The sequence below is a fragment of the Cibotium barometz genome, chromosome 36 (genome assembly GCF_041138505.1).
Source record: "Cibotium barometz isolate CiBa-2024 chromosome 36, ASM4113850v1, whole genome shotgun sequence".
NCBI lineage: Eukaryota > Viridiplantae > Streptophyta > Polypodiopsida > Cyatheales > Cibotiaceae > Cibotium > Cibotium barometz.
Window position 1 is genome coordinate 44,590,923 of NC_141081.1, and position 27,275 is coordinate 44,618,197.

At 42.4% G+C, this 27,275-nt stretch overlaps 1 protein-coding gene across 2 annotated transcripts; it reads left to right on the forward strand.

Moving 5' to 3' along the window:
- Positions 1-18,768: 18,768 nt before the first annotated feature.
- Positions 18,769-22,051, forward strand: LOC147617934 (uncharacterized). 2 transcript variants are annotated; one of them, XM_086776200.1, is made up of 6 exons: positions 18,769-19,154; positions 19,323-19,486; positions 20,604-21,297; positions 21,390-21,484; positions 21,640-21,769; positions 21,859-22,051. In XM_086776200.1, the coding sequence occupies exons 1-5, from the start codon at positions 18,852-18,854 to the stop codon at positions 21,743-21,745; spliced, it is 1,362 nt and encodes a 453-aa protein (XP_086632326.1). In that variant the 5' UTR covers positions 18,769-18,851; the 3' UTR covers positions 21,746-21,769; positions 21,859-22,051. The 2 variants fall into 2 exon arrangements, with proteins under 2 accessions (XP_086632326.1, XP_086632325.1); XM_086776199.1 differs by having other exon boundaries at positions 18,770-19,154; positions 21,851-22,051.
- The last annotated feature ends 5,224 nt before the right edge of the window (positions 22,052-27,275 follow it).

Here is a 27,275-nt window from a genome sequence, read left to right on the forward strand (position 1 = left end):
GCTCTTCCAAGGAATAACACACGTGTTCAAAGACTTCAATGTGCTTCCTAACATCCTCGTTACCACTGAAGTTTTGAGTGAGCTTAGCCACTTGTACTGCCTTGCTTCTAGGTTCTCTCTCAGGCATACCCCGCATGTTTTCTGCAATGGATCGTCCGATCGTCTGAGCAAATGCTGCGAGATCACCTAAGTGAGCAGGCATAGTTGGTGGAGGCACTTCTGGGATAGCCTGGCTGATAGGAGTTGGCGTTGGTCTGAGTAGGTTGGCAAATGACGTAGGATATGATATGTGACTAGGCCTAGCTCCCCTTGGATAATGGTTATGATAAGGCGGTCGTGGAGCATACGCCATTGGCATACTAAGAGGCGTAGGAGCTACCTGAGCATGAGTAGCGATAGGTACATAGGGTCGATAGGCACTGGCACGCACTGTTGTAGGTACTGTTCCACTAGGTAGCGGTGTCGTACTAACTACAGCGGTAACAGGTGCACTTTCAGCTATGCTCATCATTGGGGTAGGCATTGCGGATTCCCTAATGGAAAGTTGAGCCAAGGTTGGAAAGCTAAAGTTACTACTCGTGGGCTCAACCTGCATTGAGACTCCAGGCGAAACAACATATGAAGGGTCTATGGGACTCACCGAGGGAGTCTCCAATTGTGATAGGGTTGGTTGTTTGGCCTTGCCCGTATCCAAAAACCTCATAGGGCCAGTGGAAACTAGGTCCACTCCCCTATTTTGCCTCTCAATTTGGATAATTCTATGAATAACCTCACATATCATTTGCTGTTGCTCTTCTAGATTAGTGGCGCTAGATGTAGATCGTAGGACTTCTAACCAACCTACATGGTATGTGTAACCCGTGTATAGGTCCGTTAGAGTCTCTGTGTGTAGATCATATTCCCAATTTTCATTGAGAAATATCCCATCTAGACTTGGTGTGCCAAACGGTTCTCTTGAAGTGGACGCAATGTCACTTCTTATGGATTGGCTTCTAGGGACCTCTACTTTAGGAAGAGCATCGGAATGTGGTAGCTCAGTAGGGCCCTCATTGAACGAAGTCGGTAGAATATCCACATGGACACTCTTTGGGAGGGTAGGGTCTACATAAGATGTGAATGGCGAATCCACTACACCTCATTTACTTCGCTTGTCGCATGTTCAGAGCGTGTAGCTCTACTAAAGGTCTCTATTAGACGACTAAACATGCTAGATCCGGGTTGTGGGGCGCACACTGGCATGTTTTGGCTTGTCTCCTCAGGGTTCTTGGTAGGGTGTCCTTCCATGGCTTCTGAGTCAGAGGACGAGTCACTATCCACTATTCGTGGATCTTGGGTTGCACTCCCTTGGGTTCCAGCCGAAGGCCAAGATGCCAACGTGGAGGGATGGTGTGAGCCTGCGTAGACTGAAACGCTTTCTAGTGGTTCAGGCTCTAGCACCCGACCAGAACGTAGATGCATGTGACGTGGGTACCCTACGTGCGTTGGTAACTACCCTTGAAGCCCACACAAGTGGTTTCTTGGGTATTTTGCACCTCATTTTTACTTGTTTTTAGATTGTTTTTAACTCGTTTTTGACCCCCTTACTTACGGTCGAACTTGGACTAGGGCGTGTGATAGCTCGAAACGAGCGTATCGTTTAAAGGGTCCTAGTGTGCTTTACAGCACCGTGTTCGCCTATCTAGAGCTCCTGTAGTCCTCAAAATAGTCCGTTTCCTTTGGGGGGAAGGGGCAAAAGCCTATTTGCTTGTGGAGGAAAGGGTGAGGGCTTTATCCCACATGCTCACTTTACTCCTTGGGGAGTGGGCTACATATAGGGCACGACTTCCCATAAGCTCTCACTTGAGAGAAAGCTATGGAGGCTCACTCTCCTATATATATATATCAAAAGATCGAGACCGAGGCCGGGGTCGTGGGTCAATTGGGGTTCTTTCTTTTTTAAATTTTTTTCTCCAATTAGAAAATCTTTCCTCTCCACACGTTCGGTTCTTTCTTTGAAAATAAAATTTAATTTTTTATTTTTTATTTAATTTTTATTTTTTATTTTCTGGTTTTTTTTGTGAGATAAGTTTTCTATGGTTTCCTTAGGGTTCAGCCTTGGCCGCGGCGCAGTTCGCACACACAGCACAGATCTGGGGATTCAAAAATCCCTCTCACGCACAGAAACCAGATAACAGAACGCACGCCCACACGCGGAGCGAAAATATAACAAAAGAAACAGAAATGCAACACAGAAACACCTTAACAACAAACACACAGTCGCTTTCCTACAGTGTAGATTAATCTTCACGCAGCAGCCGAGCTGCAAACTGGAGCTTGGTGCAGGGCAACTCCCCGACAGCGGCGCCAAAAATGTGCGCTTTTGTCGCACAGGTCATAGCTGGGGACTTGCCAGACACCGTATGCGAGCCACGAATGGCTGCAAGCATACAACCAGGGAAGGAAGCTCAAACAGAATGCCAAGGGTGTGTCACTCACCGCTCAACCGCCGCCTTGAAGGATTCCCGCGTCGCAGCCGTGAAGGAGGAGCCGCCGTCTCCGCCGCCGCCGTGCCGCTACACAGTGCTCGATCGCTCTCTCACTCACTCTCTCTCTCTCTCACAAACGCAGGAGAAGGAAACCAAAGAGATAAGGCAAGAGCACTCTTGTATTCACAACACATGAGGATGAGGATTTTAGGGTTACATTTGACTCATATAGGTGACTTGGCCGTTCACACTTGGGCGCCCATACATGGCCGGCCGACCTTAACCCTTATCCTACTGATATCCAAGGTGCGCCTCTCATCGGCGATCACCCAATCCCTTCATCCTTAACATATGGTGCCGACAAGCCCGGCCCATGACTCAGAATATTTAAATTAATGACGTAAAATATAGTACGTCGCCATGTCCGCCATGGGTTAACACTCCTATCAGCCAGGCTATCCCAGAAGTGCCTCCACCAGCTATGCCTGCTCACCTAGGTGATCTCGCAGCGTTTGCTCAGACGATCGGACGATCTATTGCGGAAAACATGCGGGGTATACCTGAGAGAGAACCTAGAAGCAAGGCAGTACAAGTGGCTAAGCTCACTCAAAACTTCAGTGGTAACGAGGATGTTAGGAAGCACATTGAAGTCTTTGAACATGTGTGTGATTCTTTGGAAGAGCACAATGAGCTGCATAAGTGTAAAGCCTTACGCTTAACCTTGAGTGGGAATGCCGGAGATTGGTATCGAACCTTAAGGGTTGAAGAGCGCACTCACTACCCCACTCTCAAGAGATTATTCTTGAAAGAATACATACGTGAGGGTGTGCTTTGGGGGGTAGCATCTCAACTCCAAAAAGCTGAACGCGAGGAAGGGGAGTCAGTGAGAGACTTTATAAGTCGATTGAAGCATCTAAATTCTCGCTGCACTCCCGATGAATGCTTCAATAACAACCAACTCCTCGATAGATTCATCCGAGGATTGCGCCACGAGGACATTTACAATGGCCTAGTCATTAGAGGTCTTACAATGTGGGAAGCAGTCACTGCCAATGCAATCCAGTTAGAAGACAACTTGATGATTGCAGGTAAAAAGGTGTCTTCGGAGACAAAATCCGTTAGTTCGCAAGTATCTGGGCACGAGCCAATGACGGTGAAACCTATTGCCAAGGAGCCTAAGATATATGAAATGTCTGTGACCAACCTTACTAAGGCTCTCCAAGAATACTTTAGGGGTAATCGAGCTCCTCAGAATAGCCATATGTACCCAAGGAGAGAGCAACAATGGTGTTCGGTGTGCTTAGGACCACATAGCACGAGTGAATGTCCCACATTCAGAGTTAAATTCAATGGGAATTGCAATGCATGTGGTAAGTACGGCCATCAATCTAAGGATTGCCTAGTACTTAAGCGGATGTTAGCAAATCAGGCACCACTAGCCTGGTCAAACACACCTCAAGTACCCGCGCTAATGCCTGCACAACCTGTCGAGCAACCGTCACAGCACATAGTTCCAAGGAATCTGAATGTAGTCCAATCCGTGCCGTTACCACCGCCAGTGCGAGGACCACAACCTCCACATCCAAGGATTACCCCTGTAAACCAGATGGGTTGTGAGTCACATAGTGCATGTGGGGATTATGAAGAGGAGATAGACCCCACTGCTCCATACGGGATTGATACGTTTGAAATGATTCCCCAGTACTACATGGAGGATCATTTCGGGCAAGTTAAGCCTGTATATCAAGCGGCTGCTCTCGCCACAAGAGGGCAAAACCTTAACACCTTGGCGAGGAGACCACCTCTTCAATGCTAGGAGTGTGGTGGACCGCATCGTGTAGCAGAGTGCCCTAATAGGCTACAGAAGAATGCTACTCATATGCAACCAAATCAAGGGAGCACATCGGGAATGCCGGTACTTACATGTAATCGTTGTGGCATAGATCATTTGATCGCTCAATGTCCACATAATCCTAATGCACCCAAGATTACGCCATTGAATTTGGTTGAGGTCACCAACCAAGCACGAGGAACCACACCTGTTGTACCCGCGAATGTAGTTACATGGTCAATGCTTCAAAATCAAAACTACATTCTTGAAGAGAGGGATACTGCATCAATCGCTCAGGCAAAGAAAAAGAAAACACGACGAAAGAGATCGCTTAATGCCACGAGCTCCAAGCCCAGTTCAAAGACTAACATAGGGACGGGAGACGACCCCGTGTATATGAATGATCCTGAAGATGATTCCGATTCAATAGAAACCATGGGGACCAAAGCCACTACCTTAAGGGAGGAACCCACTCGGGAGCTCAATGAAGGAGAATCAAGCGAGTACATAAATAAGGGAAAACAGAAGGAAACTTCCTCGGCCCCACAACCAAGTCAATTAATGCCCTCTCGACCACCCAAACTGACTGAGACTCCCCAAGACAAACCACGTGGGCCAAAAACCCTCAAGAAAAAGATTGGAACTTACCCAAACCCAGTTGAGGAGATTGAACAAGTGCAACACCTAAGGGGTTTGGTGGAAGAAACACAAAGAGAACTGGAGCCAAACCCGAGAAAAATCAAAATTCCAGACACAGTGTTTCCTACGCAAGTTCAGCCTCACCGGAACCATAAACCGTTAGCTATACCTAGTATCATTCGGTCGGGAAGAAAGTGAGGATAGGACATCCGGAAGTGGGCAAACACCCTTCTTGCTGGAAAGGATGTTTAGTGAGGGAATGCCTGACCCCATTGAAGAGGAAGTGATTCCATCTTCACCAGTTCCTAGTCAAGGAGCGATATCTCAAAAAGCACCGTTGAATGTGTCCAAGCTAATGGATTTCATGTCCTCTGAAATCAAAACCACGATCATATCCAAATTATACGGAGATCCTGAGCTATTCTTAGCTCTTCGGGTATTTCTCAATGGAGAACTAAAGGCGGGGCTACCACAATTTGCAAATATGGATAGAGCCGACACGCTTCAAGATGAGGAGGAACATTGGGATCTACAACCCAACCTAGATGAAAACTCGGTTGTGGAAATACCTGTTAACAAGTTGGGACAGTACTTTGAAGGGGACGAATCTAATGCAACCCTCCCCATTACTACCAAGGGGTTAACTCTAAAGGGAATCCTTGATGGTGGTGCTGGAGTGAGCATTGTGACTAAAAACTATTGGGAATCTATGGGAAGACCTCACCTCGAAGTCACAAACATAGTGGTTAAAATGGCAAATGGAACTATTGCTAAACCTATTGGAATGTTAAGGGACCTTAAGATCAAGGTCCTGGGATACAAGGTAAAACATACCTTCATTGTAATGGATTTCTCCAAGCATCCTATGTCATATCAAATGATCTTAGGACGTCCTTTCATGAGGGAAGCACAAATGGTGCATGACTGGTCAAAAAACCATGTCTACCTATAATTCCAGGACTCTGTCATTCGAGTTGATCTTGAGAATGGTCGTGCTCATCCTTTAGGAAGCAAGGCTATCATTGATAATCGATCGGATACCACTGTTCACTCCGCCCCATTAAGGTATTGCTATACATGCAAAAAAGAGACTGATGATGGGAAAGATTCTCCTTATATGGATGTCCTACCGGGTATGACTGAGTCGGATAACGTGGATTGGGTACACCTAGCGGCAACCATAGACACATGGGGAAATAGAGGCACAAGTTGGGTAACACCTGAGGGGCAAGATATGCCACCGTTAGCACCTAGCGAAAACCATAGACACATGGGGAAATAGAGGCACAAGTTGGGTAACACCTGAGGGGCAAGATATGCCACCGTTAGTGCCAATAAACATGATAGGTGTTATGCACTTGACTCCTGATGGCGAGAACGTGGCAAACTCCGCCGACACTGAAAGTAGCGAAGACTCTGACCAATGCAACTCTGAGTATGAATCTCAAGAAGAAATTGACCCTGAGCCTGATGGGGAAAATGAATCAAATATTCACCCAAATGTGGAAGCAAGGTGCTCAAGGCCTAGGACAGTGACCTCCTGCAGTTCATCCGAAAGTGAGGGGGACACAAGTGAAGATCGACCAAGTGAGTCTGCATCTGATAGAAACAAAAATCAAAAACTTGGTAAGAAGAAAACGAGACATAAGCGCCAACGCTATCGAGCTAATGTACGCACTGCAATAAACAAGGAAAGATCCACTGCATAATGGCTTAGTTATGTAGGAGCCATTGATGCTCATCGGCGGAAGATAGCAGATAATTGGGGACAATACCTCCAAAGTGTCATGTGGTGTATTTTGCAACCTCATGACGTCGCCCAATTAGAAATCGAAGAGAAGTCGAAACTAAGTCGTACTGCAAGAAGGCGGCAAAACCAAGAGTTGGCTCAACAACAAAAGGAAGCGGAATTGAAAGAAAAAAGCCTGGCACAACAAGAACCAGTAGACTTACACCCCGCACCCGATCATTTCAAATCATTCACCACAGGGGAACGTAAAGTAGTCTACACAAAAGCCCAACGAACGCCTACCAATGGGAGTAGCGGTGTCTACGATGGCCCTGCGGTAGTTAAGGAGATAGACTTAGCAAATCTGGGTGAGGAGTCTAAACCAATTTTTATTGCTCAAGACCTCACCAAGGCGGAAGAAGCTGCACTTACGAAGCTTCTTAAAGAATTCAAGGACATATTTGCTTGGACATATCATGATATGAAGGGTGTTCCACCCTCGGTGGTGCAACACACGATTCCAATGATTAGCACTGCTAAACCAGTCCAGCAACGTCCCTACCCAATGAATCCTAAGTACGCAAAGATTGTACAAGAGGAAATTTAAAAGCTTGTAAAATGTGGATTCATATACCCTATTGAGCACTCAAAATGGGTTTCTCCGATAGTCATCGTACCAAAGAAGAATGGGAAACTCAGAGTGTGCGTTGATCTCAAAAAGGTTAATGCAGCCACCAGAAGGGATCATTACCCCTTGCCATATTCTGAACATGTGCTTGAAAGAGTGGCAGGCAAGGAGGCATATAGCTTTTTAGATGGGTACTCGGGTTACAATCAGATCACAATTGCAGTCGAGGACCAAGCTAAAACAGCATTCATCATGGAGTTTGGAGTGTTTGCCTTTCGCGTCATGGCTTTTGGCTTGACCAATGCACCTGCAACATTCCAACGATTGATAAACACGGCCTTTAAGGAATATCTAAGGGACTTCTGTGAAGCTTTCTTAGATGATCTTTGTGTTCATTCCTCTTGGGATGAGCACTTGATGTGTTTACGAAAAATATTTGAAAGGTGTAGATTATATCGCATCTCCTTGAATCCTTTCAAATGCCAATTCTGGGTTAAACACGGAGTTATCTTAGGGCATATAGTGTCCAAAAATGGGATTTCCACGGACGAGAGTAAAATCAAGGTCATTCTGGAATCGCCACCACCCACCAACTATAAGGGAGTCCAACGCTTTATGAGCCACGTTGGTTATTATCGAAGGTTTATTCTATTCTTCGCCGAGATAGCTCGACCATTGTATAAGCTTCTCATCGAGTTTATTTGGACTGAAGAATGTGACCGTGCCTATGAGCTATTAAAGAAGGCCTTGGCGAGTGCTCCAATCTTGAGAATGCCTAACTGGAATTTACTCTTCCATGTGCATATTGATGCATCAAACTTTGCTATTAGATGTGTGTTGACTCAACCTGGAGAACACAAGCTAGACTACCCCATTAGCTTTGCCAGTCCTCGCCAGTTGAACGATGCTGAGATGAACTACAGCACTACGAAGCGAGAAGGGTTGGCAATGATATATGCAGTAAGAAAATTTCGTTATTACCTCCTTGCCACCAAGTTTGTTTTCTATGTAGATCATCAAGCATTGTTGTACCTGGTAAACAAACCATGCTCCACAGGAAGAATCACACGATGGCTATTGATTCTTCTTGAGTTTGATTTCACTGTTGTTGTGAGACCTGGCAAAAAACATGTTATGGCTGATCATTTGTCTCGCATACCTAATGGTGAGGCTCCTACGGGGGTTGATGATGACTTACTGGACACTTCCCTGTTCATGGTGGAGACAATGCCTGAATGGAGTGAGAAGATTGTTAACTTTTTGGTTAATGGCTTTCCACCCAAGGAGCTTCGTAAAGATCTAGCTTGAAAGCTAATCAAAGAATGCGAACCCTATTGCCTGATAGCTGGGACTCTTTATAAAAGAGGAAAGGATGACGTTCTTAGGCGTTGTGCCCGAGAGGATGAGTATCTATACATTTTGCAAGAGGCACATATGGGCGTAGCCGGTGGTCACTTCTCAGGAGACTTAACTGCGCGAAAGATCTTACAATCAGGGTATTGGTGGCCCACTATGTTCCAAGATGCATCACTCTTTGTGAAGGGTTGCGATGAATGCCAACGATATAAGAAACCCCAGAGGAAAGATCAGATGCCCCTACATCCAATCAAAGTAAACCAACCATTTGAAAAGTGGGATTTAGACTTTGTAGGTCCGATTAGCCCAGCGGCCCGAAACACACAATCTCGCTATATTATTATGGCCACTGACTATATGACCAAATGGGCTGAAGCAAAAGCGACACGTAAGACAGATGCGAGGACAACAGCTAAGTTCCTCTTTGAAAATATAATCACACGCTTTGGTTGTCCTTTTGAACTTGTGAGCGACAATGGGACGCATTTTATAAATGACGTGATTATGGAGCTCACAACAAATTTCATGATATCCCATCATAAATCTACTCCTTATTATCCGCAAGTGAATGGCCAAGCCGAGAGTACAAACAAGACATTAATCTCTGTTTTGACAAAGACAGTTGAAGCTCATCGCACGGATTGGGATCTAAAGCTTACAACAGCTTTATGGGCCTATCCGTACTGCATACAAAGTGGCTATTAATTGCACACCATTCAAAATGGTATATGGCCAAGAAGCAGTCATGCCGTGGGAATTTGTCATTCCTAGTCTTCGTGTTGCTACTCAAGAGGGTTGGGATGGTAATCCCTTAGTAGAGCGTCTATATATCCTTGAGCGGCTAAACGAAGAAAGACACTTGGCTGTGTACAATGCCCTTGTGGAGAAGGATAGGAGGAAAAAATGGTTTGATCTCCATCTAAAGGACAAGGACATCAAGGTTGGGGATAAAGTCCTGATGTATGGAGTGCGAAATGAAAAGAAGAAGCTCAAATATGCTGGTAAGGGACCATATAGAGTATGTGAAATTACCCCACAAGGTACCATCAGAGTGGAGACTCTCGACGAAGTTGAAACCATTGGATTCCTTAATGGGAGTAAATTCAAAAGATACTATGACCCCCTGAGCCAAGAGGAGTTACATGCAATCCATCAAAAGAAGGCAGCTAAAGAACAAGCTGAGCTTAAAAAAATACAAGCGAGAGTCAAAGCAAAAGAACGTCAACAGCGTGCTAGGCGACAACGAGAAGCCAACTTGGGAATTACGCAAGTATTTTTCGAGGAAGCAGAGGAGGATGCACTGGAATCTGACCCACCTCTAAGATACCCAATTGAGTTACAGAGTCCCTACGGGGAGGTGCTATATAATGCATTATTGGATACAGGAGCTCAACACAATTTGCTATCATATGGCGTGTGGTGTCAACTGGGAAAACCACCTTTAACCAAGAGTTCTATCCAAGTTCAAGGAATCAACAAGAAGAAAACCCCTGTCTCAGGAATTCTGCACACTCTGGTTGCTTATGACAAGGGAACCATAATTCAAAGCTTTTTGGTTATGCCTGCTGGTACCATGGAAGGGACTGTAATCTTAGGGCGCAAATGGATGATGGCCACCAAGTGCAATATCAAACGGGCAACCAGACAAGTCACAACGCAAGAACCAACACTAGGTCTGACCGCTCAAAATCCCGCACCTAAGTCATCCACTCAAATATTAGATAATGAAAAATCACAAAGTCCAGTGGCAAAACCATCTTCGATTGTTGGCCACCCCTCTAACGCTTCAACACCAAGAGTGGAAACAGGCAAGGTGGTCCCTAAAGCTTTGCTTACTATGCCAAAGAGTACATACAAATGGGTCCCCAAAGCTTCGCTAACAGCTACTTCCCCTGCTCAATCTCGTTCAGCCACCAAGAAGCCTCGTAAAAGGAAAGCAGCTACCCACCCGAAAAAGGGCAATGTAACATCACGATGGATCCCTAAAAAATTATTAGTAGCCCAAGGGTACTACGAGGGAAATGACCAGATTTGGGTCCCTAAACATAAGCTGAATCCCTCTACATCACCTGTAAAACCTTGCAAACCAATTGTTGCCACCCCAACGATAATTCAAGATCGTGGTAAGGGAAAGGTAACAGAGTGCTCCACACCACTTCTTCCAGAGTTAGTTTGGATTCCCAAATGATATCGATCATTACCACCTAGCTCAGGAAGGGGGGAGCCACATGAAGCTTCTAGCTCCTCATGCCAGGCACACGCTGATATAGAAGTTTCTACATGCTCTACACCTACTCTTGTCAACACCCCACAAAAAACCGATGAGTCTACGTCTCCCCTCATAATAGTATCGTCGGAAACCATTTCCTCCATTCGTCAATGGGAGCGTACACTACCATCTCTGCAATTGGTGGATGTGGCCACAAGGGTCATAAAAAGCTATCTGCCCACATCACAACCTATGACCCGCTGGACAAATTGGTTCCAAGAGGCTACAACATCATTGCAAATAATATGATCTACCCAAGGAAAGGGGGAGCATGTACTCACGCTCGACATTCTAATGCTTCCTCCTTAACCTTCTCCCCTGACCATGTAATTGCCAAATTCAAGGGGATGTATATATATAGCTTCATACACAAAAAAAAAAAACAAAGAAAAGAAAAACAAAAAATAGTAAAAAGAGCAAGAGCACAAAAACAAGAGAAATATCCGTATATACAATCAAGAACTAGATTGACGTGTCATAAACCTACTAATGCTATATCTGTGTTTGCAGATATGGCAGATGCCCGATCATCATACACTTCATCCACTCCTACCTTTGGTGAGAGGTATCATCTGTACCTTTCTCAGATATTCCACATGTGCTATCCTGTAATTGAAACTGAATGGGATCATATAGATGTACTAGCCAGAGAGGAAAATGTTGAGGAATTAGATGGTTGATTCGCCTATTGACCATGACTGACCCCTACTCCGTAGAGGACATATCCCCGATAGCCCAATGCTTTCCTTTTCCACAAGATGACTATCCTCGCATGGTTACATTTTTGATGAGTTTATGTGGATGGGAAAATGAAAAGGAAATATCTGACAATGATGAATGGACGGATGAAACTCATGGCACTACTGAGGTTGACTTTATTTGTTTGGATGATGCGGATAGAGGCTTAGCCTTAGGGCTAGAGCCAGGACTCTACAACATCCTCTTATCGTCTCCTCAGTAGTAGTGTGGTGACTGGTAGGTAGGTTAGGGTTTTCAAGTTTTTTCTAGTTTAGATTCCTTAAACAAGTCTTGAAATTTTCACACTGATGTGCCTCTCGAGGTATAGTGCTTGTTAGTTGATTGTACAGGTTGAAAAGTTTGAGGTGGGTTCGCTTTCAAGTCTTGAGACTGCCGCAACGTTCATCAAAATATATCTACATCAAATTGCAAGCTGTCTCGTCAAATCAATGAGATCTCCAATTACAGGTGTAATTCTTCCATACCCACTCTCTTTCGTTTTTACTGTTCAATCAATTGCATAAACTATAATGCATGACCACATGGAAATTGTCAATGTACTACTTAGTTTTTGAAGTTGCTTGCATGCTAGTGTAAATCATTAATGAGCTTAACTTTATTGGAAATATTCCTAGGTAGCATGACGTCTTTAGTTAACCTTGGAATACGATTGTCTTAGGTCTAGGGTCAAACCATCTTAATGTTTGACACCTGGCCATGTGTGTGTTGACCTCTAGGACATAGCTATTACCCCTTTGTTGAAAGGATGCAAGACAAATTATAGTTCAGGAGCGAAGATCAAAAGAAATAGATTATTTAAAAAAAAAGCCTACAATAAATGGCAATACAAGTCTATGATGTGCTTTAATGTTGGCCTATCGCCTTATTGATACTTGGTAGGCGAGGAGTATTCTACTCCAGACCGATGCCTTGGTTGGTAGGGGGTAGCCTTGCCTAAAGTGAGCTAATAGATTCCTTGATAATGCCTTGTGTTAAACATGGTACCAGGATCGATGTTAGTTTTACCTTAGGAAGGTCGCCATTGTGTGTAAAAATTGTCACGTGCATTAAAAAAAAAAAAAGACAAAAAGCTCATGTAACTCTGATGTTTCTTGTGTCTCTAGGCTTGTGGTATTAACTTGTTCCTAGAGTAGACACAGTGTGGTCATCTGTTTATTTATTAAGCTTGGTTATTTTCCTTGACTGAGGCCAGTTATGAACCTTGATTAACCTTTTGACACCTTGCTAACTCTTGATTTACTTTCAATAATTTTAAACTCCTGTTAATTTGCTACACTAGCTCATTCATGTGACCCTTAAACTAAGTTCTCATTGCAGCTTCCATTGTGGTCTAACATGCTTGAATTTATACACTTTATATCTTTTGAATTCCAGCATACTTTCACTCTACTTCCCTGTTTTGCAGACGGTCTACCACAACAACCCTCTCGAGCTTACCATACCATAGCTTCCAAGGACGGAATCTACATCAGGAAGGGGGGCATGTTAACCTATGACGGACATTCAGACGTACTATGTTTTACGTCATTAATTTAAATATTCTGAGTCATGGGCCGGGCTTGTCGGCACCATATGTTAAGGATGAAGGGATTGGGTGATCGCCGATGAGAGGCGCACCTTGAATATCAGTAGGATAAGGGTTAGGATCAGCCGGCCATGTATGGGCACCCAAGTGTGAACGGCCAAGTCACCTATAAGAGCCAAATGTAACCCTAAAATCCTCATTCTCATGTGTTGTGAATACAAGAGTGCTCTTGCCTTATCTCCTTGGTTTCCTTCTCCTGCGTGTGTGTGTGTGTGTGAGAGAGAGAGAGAGAGAGTGAGAGAGCGATCGAGCACTACTGTGTAGCGGCACGGCGGCGGAGAGGCGGTAGAGTGGCGACGGCGGCTCCTTCTTCACTGCGACGCGGGAATCCTTCTAGGCGGCGGTTGAGCGGTGAGTGACACACCCTTTGCATTCTGTTTGAGCTTCCTTCCCTGGTTGTATGCTTGCAGCCATTCGTGGCTCGCATACGGTGCTCGGCAAGTCCCCAGCTACGACCTGTGCGGCAAAAGCGCACATACCCATTATTCCTTGGCTTTCCAAGTGGCAAATTTCCTAAGAGCAACAAGAAGGAGATGTATACTCGGGCCTATAAATCAAAGCAATCAACCATGGTATGAACTATACAATTGGATATTTCAATTCTTTTTTAATATTTTTTCTTATATCTTTTTGAATTGTGATTTCTATTATGAAGCCTAGAAGTCTACATGACCAATCACATGTTCAAGGCAAGGGCAAATATCTTATGAAAGATGCAGGGGATGATGAAGATGAAGAGGATGATGATGATGAAGGGGCAAAAGTGCCAAGGAAGGATGCAACGAAGGAAAAGAGAAAAGGAAAGGCATAAGAGGAAGAGGATGACTCTAATGTCTTTGCATCAGAGTATGAAAAAGAGATTATGAGGATAGCACTGCAAGATCGAGGCAACCCCAAAAGTTGAAGAAGTGGGTCATGCAGTAACATAGGTAGGGCACTCTTTTACTCGTGATTCATTAGTTTTATTGTTACATAGTTCGAATACTAACATAAATGAATAAGTTATGGATCTGGATAAGCTTGGCAAGAGGTGAAGTGCCAAATGCACCATTGTGACACAATAATCCACCTAGCCTAGGTGTTCTGACCCCAATCCAAATGAATTTGCTAGGAATGATTTTACTCATTGGTAATGATAATGTAATTTATATGTGTGATGCATGCACTTATAAAATGTATATGTGTGATGCATGCACTTACAAAATGTACGCTTTGTAAGAGTGTCTCATCGTATGACCTCGACAGTAATCCTCGGTGTTCCAAACAAACATCAAAGTGCTAGTTCCTCTATTGTTATAGAAGCCTCAGCTAACAGGTGTAATAATCAATTGTTATAACAAGTGTAAGGATTGTGATGGTGTGGCTTTTATATCATGTAATGACAATTAATGTGTAACTCTTCTCAACATAGTGTAGCAAGACATGATTCTCCAAAGATGAGGGCATTTGTTGGGGATCCTTTGAAGATAGGCCATGCGATTCAGAACCAGGAGTGTCCACATGAGCTAGTACTTTTTTTGATATGTTGCAGATGGTGAAAGAGGAAAACTGGACCTTTAATGTTAAAGGTGTCAAGACAAGCACAACATGTGATTATACTGGAGTGAGGTTGCCCCCCGATGACATTTTGTCCCACCATGGAATCTCTGTACATGTGAGTAATGAGATGATTTTTCCATCATTAAGACCTTAAGTGTTGTTTGTGTATATGTTGGGTGAAAATTCTCACATTTTATGTCTATGCCACATAGATGGAGAGGAGCCTTTATTGCTTCAGATTTGTGAGACCGTCCTAGACGACAATGGCTCTATTATTGTCATTGGTACTATGTATCAAGTGTCAACCATTATAGTGCAAGCCGAGCAATTTGGCTTCTCCTTAGACACCATGGTGAATGTGCAGTGTCAACCATTATAGTGCAAGCCGAGCAATTCGGCTTCTCCTTAGACACCATGGTGAATGTGCAGTGTACAACACAAATTGGAAAGGTGTTTGGACAAGAGATAAGCAACACTAACAATAGAGGTTGCCATTGAACATCACTTTTTGTTACATTAAATCATCTCATACGCTTATGCAAATATATACTCTCGTTGCTGCTACCTTCACGAGCATAGTTGGAGTAAACCATACACAACTTTTCTCGCTTGATTGTATCATTGATCCTTGCACCACGATGCACTGGGGAAGATGCCTAGATGGGACAGTATGGTAAGATATGGTACAAACATATAAGTGCTCCAAATTAAGGGTATTACATTTTTTTATAAAATTAAGAGAGATGTTTTCTTTGTATCTGGATGTCAGTGTGGATATGACTTTTGGGATAGCCTGTTGAAGTGTCATACAAAAAAAGGGCAAGTGATAGTAGAGCTTTATGTATGATGTGGAGATTGTGCTGGTAGTGCATAAATTAGGCATGAAGTATTGATCCCGAAGAGGACGTTATGGAGGGTGTCTTAATGAAGATTTCATTATAGTGCAATAAATATATTTGTTTGTGAATATTCAAGTGACTGGGTTTAGCAATTGTTTATAATTATGTCATGATCTTATTTTTCATATGAAAAAAGAGAGAAAGAGGGCAAGAGCAATGCATGTTGGGGTTTTACAATAACATATCATTGACAGTTTTAACGATGTTTATGCACAACATGTCGTATAAAGCAATAAAGAATTGACATTTTTTGTATTGTGTGGATGAATAAAGTAGTTTTAAGTTTGTAGACTCAAGGATCTGTATGCAAAACACGATTTTAGGTGTACTGTTTTGAAAAATGAGAAGGAGAGAGAGAGAGAGAGAGAGAGAGAGAGAGAGAGAGAGAAGGATAGAGAGAGTGAGATAGGAAGGATAAAGAGAGTAAGAGAAGAGATGGAGAGAGAGAGTGAGATAGCAAGGATAGAGAGAGAGAGAGAGAGAGAGGAAATAAAGAGTGAGCAAAGAGACAGATAGAGAGAGAGAGAGAGGGAGGGAGAGGAGAATATATATATATATATATAGAGAGAGAGAGAGAGAGAGACAGAGGGAGGATAAGAGGAAAGAGAAGGATACATACATACATAGAGAGAGAGAGAGAGAGAGAGAGAGAGAGAGAGAGAGAGAGAGAGAGAGAGAGAGAGAGAGAGAGAGAGGATAAAGTGAGGGATGGTAGATAGAGAGAGTGAGCAAAGAGACAGATATAGAGAGAGAAAAAGAGAGAGAGGGGGGGGAGAGTGAGACAAGGGAGAGAGAGAAGAGCAACAAAAAGATGTGAGATGGTTGGAGAGAGGAAAGGAGAGGAAGGGATGGAGATATCGATGTATCCAACTAGAAACCTCTTAAAGAATTTATATTTATAGAAGCCCTCAAAGGAATGTTTACATTGGAGAAAGGTGGAACACTAAATAATCTCCATTTTCAAATGGTCATTTCTATGAAAGTACCCTCTCTAATAAGTATTGGCAAACTGATAAAAAGATATATGTAATGGGATTTCTTCAAACCTAAAGGAGGATTAGTTATGTGTAGAAGATCATGTCAAATACGTATGCATACTTTTGAAGATATGGTTGGATACTGTATGAAGATCTTCACAAAAGCCACTTCAAATTTTTATGCCACAATATTTCCTGTGAAGAAATAAGTCATGGGCGTCAGCTATACGCTCTATATGGTCAACGAGATCTCAAAAACAAAGTATGCCTATCACCAATCAATCTCTTTGAGCATGTATATATCTTCATGGAAAATTACATTGCAAATAAGCTCAGTACATTGCAAATAAGCTCAGTACAATGCTTGAAAACACTTTACTTCGAATGGTATGAACCGGCAAGTATTACCCTATTGCATCATGGATAATACCAAAAACAAGCAAATGGCATGGATAGAAAAAGAGCTTCGTCGATTTGGAAGGTGATGAAAATACCACACTTGACATAGTGTTGTGACACAGAAACATTTTTTTTACATGGATACACTAGAAAGAAGGTATTTCTATGGAGCAAACAGAGAAGATGAAAATGATCCAGCAAATGAAGAAGGTGATCACGAAGGCAGCCACCGTCATCAAAATCCAACTGTCATTGATGCTAAGGAGCGTACTGAAGAAGAAGACTACAGAGACAGTTGCCTGTCTGTTCAAGAAAAAACCACAAAATTCACAAAGGCAATAATAAGCGGGACAAGAATCCGAGTCATATTTCTAATAAAGTTACCCGAAAATATTCCTACCTAACCCAATAAAAATTAATATACAATGGAACTCACACTATGGCCCTGTTTCCACAGTGGAACTGGCTTCGTCAATGGGAGGAATTGATTGCCAACCAAGCATAGGTCGAGTGGTTCCATGCCTTAAAAGCCAGTTGCAAACTCTTAACAACCTGGTTGCCAGCTCGTTAGCTCCTGCCCCTAGCTACAACAACTGGATTAAGGAGGGGGCATATGTGATGTTTTACAGAAAAAACATGTTCAGATTTGTTTTTCAAAAAAATCCACACGCTATGGCTTCTCTCCCAAATTGTTTTTCTGCACTCTTTCCAACTCTCCACACGCCATGGCTTTCCTCCCATCTACATCCTTCCTTTCCATCTCTCTTCCTAGCCAAAGCTTCACTAGCCATGGCTTGTCCAAGCATTGTGTAAAACAACCATATCCTTCTCTTTGACAATAACAACCAGCAATTATCCTTCTATTTGACAACTTTTGTTTTGTTTTTTACCCACTGTGCCTTGCATTGCTTTCCAATTTCTTGTTCTCCTTGCTATGGCTTCAACTCCAAGCCTGTAGCTTGACTTGAATGAGGAAATGGAGGATAGTTGGATCCCCTCTACCCAATTTGATGATTTTATAGGTCTTAAATCTCCTCTTGCTTCCCCAAAGTATTGTGGACACTCCTCTAGAGAACCCCAAACTCCTACACCACCAATTGTTGTAACATGTCAGAAATCCAACTTAGCTCAAAAGGGCATTGAGCCTGCATCCAAAAAACCAACCACCACTCTGGGCACTTTTTAGGGCACACAAATCAAAAGAATTGAGGGGCTGAGAAGTCTCCACATAAAGTGCAAATTCAGCCCCTTTTGGGGTCAATTTAGTACTCAAGTTAGCCCTACAATTTGTGCTAGTTTTTTAGCCTTATGAAACAACAAAACAACTTACATCTAGCTATGTTTTACCCTCATCTTTCTTAGCCCACGGAATACCCACTCTTGTGTTTGTCTTCCAGAGAGTGCCAACCACGCAAGAATGAGAGGGAGGGCATCACGATACTAGGCTAGGGGAAGAAAGCGCAACAAGTCAGCTCAGGAAATGGCAAAAGACAAAAAAAGGGGGAAGAAGGGAAAAGGGAGGGAGGAGTAATTTTTTTGAAAATGCAACCCTTGGGGTTACTCTACGGTGCCATGAAAAATGTGTGTGCACGGTCCTCTTTTGAGTTTGGCACCATTGACGTCTCTCACCAAAGTGGACACACTAGATGGCACAGCCGGCTTTGTCCATGGTGTGCGTGGAAACACAGCCTATATCATTACCGAAAAGAGGGAGGTCCTATTACTGGCCGAGATACCACTACCAGGAGAGACTTTGACCGTTGCTGTCTGGAGGACATGGCTGGTTTAGCAATGGAGTGCGGGTGCAGAGATGGGAAGGGTTTCCATATCGCCTCGCTCCTGCCGCCCAATTACTCCCTTCAGAAGGCCGTGTGCAGCTACGGGTTCTTCATGACCGCACCCAACGTGTGGGTGGACCCGCTACCGGCAAGAGCGGGAGGAAGCGGCGTGCTGGAGCGTCCCCTGCGCCTGGTTGATGGCCGGGCGGCCCTCATTCGTTTCTTCAAGTCAGATCAGAAGCTCAACATTTGCATTCTCGGAGTCCAGCAGCTCAGCGAGGCCGACCGGGACTGCATCCTGGTACGTCCCCTTCCCCTCCCCTTAGCTCTCCTCATCCCACTTACTCCAACAGAGCAGGTATTCACCCTGAATAAAGAGTGCGTCGTGTGTCTGTGCTGTCCGTACAACCCACACCTGTATGGCATGCCCATTGCTACAACCATTTTGATATCTCTAAGTTCTTCGCAGGCCCAAGCGTCAAGAATGCTGCGACTCTCGGAGGTGGACTCTTCGGCCATAGCTGCCTTCCATGCTCTTCATCCGCAGGCTAGAGAGAAAGGTTTTGGCCGGCTCTTTCGTTCCCCCACTCTTTTTGAAGACATGGTCAAAAGCCTTCTCCTCTGCAACTGTGGGTAATTCTCTTAACTGACTTCGTCCAACCAAATCTGTAGGGATAACAATTGTTTCTCTGCTAAGGCTGCTTGTTCGAGCTGTATGGTTGTTCTGAACCACGTTTTGATCTTTGGTAGAGCCATTCTGCTTGTTGAAATCTCCTCGGCTATGCTGCTGATGAGCTCCTACCTGTGTCTCACTGGAGGTCTCCGGTGTCCACTGGATGACAGGGATGGAGGAAGCGGGAATAACCGAGGTCCAAAAAAGAGAGTGAGAGCTGCAAGGTGAGGCTCCTTGTAGAGTAGGGCTGCACTCACCTCCATGGCCCAAGCAATCGCACCCCATGTAATGACGTGAAGAGTGCTGGGCTCAGATGTGAACAGCGTGAGAATCCTCTACCAAACCTACTAGGCCTCCCAAATGCAATGTCGCTGAGTCTCCACTGGGGTCTTGCATTGTCTATACAGCATAGTCACAGGGAACGGGAGGGACGGATGCTTGGAATGACGGGATGCCGAGCCAGGACGGATCAGGAACGGGGACAGCAGGGGACAGTCGGACGTCCCCCTGGAGGCGTCCCTCACAAGGGACGGAGACGGGGACGGCTGCAAGAGTGGGGACGGCAGGGAGCCGTTGTGCGCTATCCCGACTGTTTTTTGCCCTTTTTTTGGCCATTTCTAGCCGTTTATGGCTGTTTGGGTAGCCGTTTGGGGATGCCTTGAGCCTTGAGGCTTGGCCTTTGAGGCTTGGGCCTGGACCTCTGATGTTATGATGCGTGATAACCTTTCTAAATAGTAAGCATGTCATTGTTGTGATTTAAAGAAAGCATCAAATTGAGGTATACACTTTTGCTCAGTCAAGAAGCTGTCATGTCCATAAGAGTCACGGCCTGTGAAGATAATAGCTTTTCGCTGCATTCTTAATGTAAAGTTTGCTTGAGTCTCCCTCAGAGTTTCCTTTCCTGTGCTGTATTCAGTGAAATCAATTATTAGTCTCTTTGCATAGATTGTTGTGTAACTGAAGTTATAAAGTTTTGCAGACTCCAACGTAGCTTGATTGTTGCCATTGTGGCTTGCATCAGTTATGCATTTTTGGGCCTGCATGATGTAATTGTAACTGTTCTCACTACATTTCAAGGTGGGGTAGAACGTTGACTATGGCTAGAGCATTGTGTGAGCTTCAAGCAGAGCTGAAGGGCCTTCCACTTGGATGCTCGGGTGGTGAACCAAAGGAAGTTGATAAAGTAGTGCTGTCACCTGAAACTCCAGAAGCGAGAGATGTGAAAAGAAAGCGTATCACAAAGGAAGGAAGAGGTCTGCAAGCATGCAAGTCATTGAAATTTAGTGCGGCAGGTGTTGATGAAGAAAAAGCTTTTTCTGCTAGGCATGCCTCAAACATAGAAGTGGTGGGGGAGGAAGAAGTTACTTTAGCTAGACAAAATAGTAGCTCATTATCAACAGATACAAACCAGTGTGAGTGTGTCAATGCTGCAACACCAGCTGATTCCAGAGAAGCAGTTTGTCCAGTTCTTGGAGCTTTTCCTACTCCTGAAGAGCTATGCGGTTTAGATGTGAGCTTTCTAGCCAAGCGTTGTGGCCTAGGCTACCGAGCAAAGCGCATATGGAAGCTTGCAAAAGACATTTGTGATGGGGTCGTTGATTTACAGTCATTGGAAACCCTGAAGGCAGGTCCACTGCAGTTGGATGAAGTAAGAAGCAAGTTGTTGCAGCTGCAGGGATTTGGCCCTTTTACATGCACTAACGTCTTGATGTGCATAGGAGATTATGGCACTATTCCTGCAGACACTGAGACAGTGAGGCACTTGAAGCAGGTGACATTATTTTGGTGGATATCTTTTGTGATGAGCTAATGACCTACCTACTACAACAAATGAAATGAGTTTTGAAGCTTTTGCCTGCTCAGGTACATGGCAGATCAAGCTGCACCTTGGCAAGTGTCTCGAAGGATGTCGCGGAGGTGTATGCTCGTTTTGCACCATATCAGTTCCTGTCTTATTGGTTAGTGCTGGTTTAATATTGTGTGCCGAGTCTCCAGCATTTGTGCTTTGATGAAGGCCTTGCATGCAGAGCTCTCTCTTTCCAGCTCTTTAAGCTTTTTACAAATTTGTATTTCCTGTCAAAGAAGGGCGAGGGGTTTTATTTGATTGATCCAGGTTTGAACTCTGGGGCTCCTATGAAAGAAAGTTTGGGAAGCTGAGCTGCATGGATCCCCGCAGCTATGGTCTGATCACAGGCCACAACATGAGAAACAAGGTTTAGAAAATAAACTACTGAATTGGAAAGGTAACTACTTATCAGCATGATGACTATGGTATGGTTAAAGCCATGTACATGTAATTCTGTCCTTATATTTGTATGCTGCAGTGCTGCAGGGACGTATTTATGCTGCCTTCATGCTGTAAGCTTGAATGCTCAGATGGAAGGACATGCTGATAGACAAAGGAAGCATAAGGATTCAAGCATAAGTTAGAAACCTCAACTGTTAGAGGGAAAGATGATGAGCTGAAGGTGTAAGGATTTAAATTCTGGCGAAAGCAAACTCGTATAGGTGAACAAACCCATTCATTTCATTCATGGATGGGGGAAGGGGGGGGGGGGGGGGGGGTGTAGTGCATGCTACTGAGCTTAGGGGAGTCTATGAGCTGATATCAAGTGCAAGGTTTCTTTCTCCCACACTATGTATGTGTGGAATGGATTCCCCCCATAAGCTTAGGTGAGGTTGATTATCGACTGAACGACATCATTTGAATCATGAAAGGCTTGTTTTATCTATATGCTCATTAGAGCTGCTTGTTTTCATCTGTGTTCAGTAGAGCTTGTTGTTTTATCTATGCTCATTAGAGCTGCTTGTGTTTATCTGTGTTCAGCAGAGCTTGTTGTTTTATGTCTCAATTCCTATGCTTTGAAGCAAAGCTTGGACTTGTGCTCAATTCACTGGAACGCAGGTGCAGGTTGATTAGGTGAAAAGCAATGTAATCACTTGTCCCACCATATAGGGCAGAAAGACCATTGTGAGCCCTCATTTTTAGTAGGTGGTTGAGTAAACTGTGATGTTTGGGTAGCTTAGTTTTAGGTACAACATGCAAGGATGGATAGAATATTTTTTTATATTTCAAATAAATGCCAAATTATGGGTTTTTTTTTTTTTGCTGTCCTTTCATTGGGCGCTGTCGAAAATCGAAAAATAATGTTGATTACAATAATTAATTACATAATTAAGGGGGTTTTACATAATTACAGGTATAATTAAGTACATAATTAAGGGGTGCCCAGGCTCGTGCGCATATTATTGGGCTGGAAGATGATTTATCATGTCACTAGGTTAATACGAAAACCTTAGGAGTTATTATTATTCTAAAGTTTTAATAACATTTTTAATTCTGGTTTTTCAACCGTTACTTCGTGGCAACCTCGTGGCTCTTTGCTATTAATTAATTTTTTTTCGTGGGTGCATCTTGAAATTTTTTAAAAATTCTAAAAAATACTAAGGTTGATAACTTGAACAATATTAAGGTTCAAAGTATTAAGATATAATAATGTTATAATATATGTTTTAAAAAAACAAGTAATAATAAATAAAGTGTTTTGAAATACTACATACGTTGATTATATAATCCAAAACGCATAAAAAATTCGAATATGCACCCAAACAAAAAATCCAAAATTGTATTTTTTTTTAAAAGCCAAGAAATATGTAATAAGGAAACATGTTATTATGAAAGCTTACAAACACAGGTGGTGTAATACACATTTGGGAAGAAGTAAAACTTGATACTAAACAAAACACACTACTTCTGTAAAACCAACAAACTTGTAGATTTCAAGGGAGAGGAACAAATTCATCACCATCCACAATGGCTTTTTTGAATTTATATGTTCTCTCCCATATAGATAGATAAGATGTATTGTAATCATGCGATTGCTGATCATTGTCAATGACTATTGGACTTGATCTACTTCTTCGTGCAGTGTTGTTGCCTTGGAGTTCATCACCATCGTCATTCTCCTCCTCTTCATAATCTCCGCTTCCTCTTGCATTTAAGGGGTCAAAGTACCTGGTAGGAGGAGTATCCACGGAGAAAATCTCTTCTATATCTATGCATTGTGTGAGATGCGAAAGTTTCATTACTTTCCACATTGTCGTTGATCTTTTTTTGCTCATGTGGGAGCCAGTTTTTGGAATAATCCATGAGGCTGTCGGATAGTACTTTCTAGTGCGAATCATTTTCAAAAGGCTACCGGATAGTACTTTCTAGTGTGAATCATTTTCAAAAGTGTGCTTTGTAAAGATGCGCCAAGTTTATTGGCTATATAATTATCTAGATAGACGTATGCTCTTTCAAAAAGATTGATAGCAGGTGACAAGCACACTTTATTTTTTAAGTCTCCTTGGCTATATATACTTGACGACCTCTGGTAATTTCCTCTGCAGATATGTTCTGCGAGAAAAATTTAAAGTGTGGTTTGTCCAAATCTTTTATGCAATAACTTCCATGCCTTCTAGGTTATGCATCTTAACCTATCTAAGACCTCTATACATAACTAATGCATCCTCAGGCTTAAACAAATTCCATCCTAAATCACTTTATGGTTTCCTATGCTTATCAGGGATGGTCCCATCAAACTAGCGACCATTTGAAAGTGCAAGTGATTTAAGATTCCTCCTTTCTCAAGTGCAAAGAGACCTTTTAAACACTCCATTTTGACAAATTCCTCCAAGGGTTTCCAGCAAGATAAGTGAATATCTCTATTGTCGATTGCAATTGTAACAGATACTTCAAAGAGCCTGGTTTTTTTTTTTAGTAGTGTTTAGAATCCGCATTTTTCTCGCTTTGCATTGGCTTTTTTCCTTTTGCGTCTAGTTTGCTTGAACCTTCAAGAAAACAAAACATTAAGAATGGCAGCACATAAATATGCACCCTGAGAATACTAATCAAGTTTTAAAATTGGTACAAATATGCACCCCAAACGTTGCACATACATTATTATTCTTTTAAAAAGAGCAAAAATTCAACTAAAAGAATTATTACCATATAATTAATGGAAGATAAATGCACCTATATGTCATGTTTAATTTTATTATTTATTTTTAAAATTTTAAAAAAATTAGTTAAAATTAGTAAAAAATTTAGCACAAACATCAATTAATTTACGTGTATTATCAAATAATAATTAAAATTATGTACCCATTTATCACGTATAATTTTATTACTTAGTTAAAATCTAGCTGAATTTTTAAAGTTTAAATTTTAGTTAAATTTTATTAAATTTCTGTTTTTGCTTAAAAAAACTCTAAACCATTAAATTAAATGCAAACCAAACGTTTTTTCTACTCTGGAAAAAAAATTAAACGAAGAATAATCTTATAATTTCTTGTAATTATTTTATTTTTATTCATTTTTCTACCAACGTATCATAAGCACGTGTCATTTATACTACCATGTTTTCTCTATTCTTTATTAAATAAGAGCACAAGTAATAATTAATTACTTTAAATTACTTTTTTATCACGTTTAAAAAATTACTATCGAACTTTAAGATAATTTTACATTGCTTAATTCATCTCTGCATAAAAAGCATCAGACAAAAAAAAAAGCTGCAACCGGGAAGAAATGTAAATTAACTTAATTAAATTATATAATTACATAAAATTAGCTTGTGGGAACACAAAACCTGCAAACGGTAAATAAAGATCAAATAATATAATATTGCTCGAAAATAAAATGTATATCTTCGGTTATATTATATACAAAGACTAATTCGACAAAAGAAATTACATAACGGCTTCTTTTATATGGAAAGACTGAATTTAATATATTATGGACGCCATATTGCAAAGCAAGATGGAAAGAAAACGAGAGCTTAAACACAAAAAATAAATAAAAATGTCGCAATACAATGAACTAACATGCATGCAATAAAATACAAAAAAACACGACTAATTTTGTAGGAATAAAAAAGGAAATTGTTACCAGAAGAGCGTGCTCTATTTTTGACTGCCTTCCCGAGGCATCTCAATTCGAGGACATGCTCTAGGAACAATGGAAGTGGAAGGTTCTACTTCATGACAGAGAAATGGTGAAGTAGATGGAGCACCAATGTCATGAGAACGAACCAACAACAAAGAAGATGAACATTGATCGACCTTCATGATATTAGTAATATCATGAAAAGGTTTCCTCCTCGGTGGCATCACAACCACATGATACAAAGGGTGAAAAAAGACCATGATACAAAGGGTGAAAAAAGACTCTATTGAATTGAATTGACAACACTGAGCAACATTCATTAAATACTGTAGAGAGCGAATTATGGAAAGACATGGTAAGAATTCGAGAAACACGGTGAAGATGGCAACCCATACTGCACATACCCTATTATTCAGAGACACGAAATAGATTCCAGAAGATAATATATGAATGATGACATGCATGTTGGCAGATGGCACATCTCACACGAATATCCGAGAAGCAGCGAGACGAACATCCACACCTGAGGAAGATCCAAGAAGTAGCGACTAGAGGCCATCCAGAGAGGCACGTGTATGTTGGTAGATGGCAAATCTCAGACGAATATCCGAGGATCAGAGATGAACATCCACACCCAATGAAGATCCAAGAAGAAGCGACCGGAAGCCATCCAAAAGCACGCCACCAACACAACCAAGCAAAGAACGTGCAAAAAAAAAAGGGAAAAAGAGAGGCATATTTCAGCTTACGATCCTTGCAGAAGGAATTGAAGATCCAAGAAACAAGGCTACGATTTTATATTTTTTGTGACGCTCCCAACGCAGCAACAACGATTTTCCTGCATGCAGAGGTGAAACGAAGACACAAAGGGGATAACCGTCGGGTCCATGACACTACAATAACTTTACACCACTTTTTTTTCGCCTCTAAATTTAATCCAAAGGACCTTGGAAAAGCATCTCCTTCACTAATTAATACATTTCTTTTTTTCACTCATTGTGGCCCCCTATTATCCCAAGTTTTAATAACATTTTTAATTCTGGTTTTTGCAACCGTTACTTTGTGGGCCTCCCACATTTGCATCTCTCGCCACCCCCCATAGGAATTTTGCTCAAATATTTTCATTCACATTAATTAGTTTGATCAAGGGCTGAACTTTAGAATGGAGGCAACCATGTAGGCCTTCTCCAATTTTGGATCTTTTCGGGCCACAAACTCTGCTCCATTTTTGTTGACTTTAGTAGGTGGGTAGATGTCTACCAACAAGAAATCTAGTTTCTTTGGAAAAGGGGGTGGGCCACCTCTGTCCCCCCCGATGGGTAGGTGGAGGGCATCCCAAATAAGCTTTTCTATTATCAAAATGGGTTTCTTAGATCCATCTAGACCTGTAACCATGCCTCTTTTGGTGCCTTGCTACTAGTAGGAAGTGAGAATTTCGACACATAGTTTAGTGTTAACCCTGCATTGCACAGCCGTGGCTAGGTTCAAGCCTTGTTTTCTCCAGATTCTCCTTAACTTTGGTATTGTTTATGATTCACCCAACTGCATGCAAGTGGGTGAATGATATTGAAAGTATACTTTTTTGTTGTCTACTATCTGTGTGTGGTTGAGGACTATGACTTGGTAGTGGTCCATACGTGGTCTAACATAGCTTGCTTTTTGATGGACCTACTTGACCTTTTTGATGGAGTTACGTGACCTTTTTGATGGAGCTACGTGACCTTTTCCTTGGATCGCTCTTCTTAGGGGTTCTATCATCACCACTTGAGGAAATGGGTGATCTTGGTTCCTTGTATAGGGGGATCTGGGTTGGTATCTTT

Excerpts from the sequence above, each read along its gene's own strand:
- LOC147617934 (XM_086776200.1), top strand. The coding sequence starts at position 18,852 with ATGGCTGGTTTAGCAATGGAGTGCGGGTGCAGAGATGGGAAGGGTTTC. Across the intron at positions 21,298-21,389 it reads CAGTGAGGCACTTGAAGCAG|GTACATGGCAGATCAAGCTG; the intron begins GTGACATTATTT and ends TTGCCTGCTCAG. Across the intron at positions 21,485-21,639 it reads TATCAGTTCCTGTCTTATTG|GTTTGAACTCTGGGGCTCCT; the intron begins GTTAGTGCTGGT and ends TGATTGATCCAG.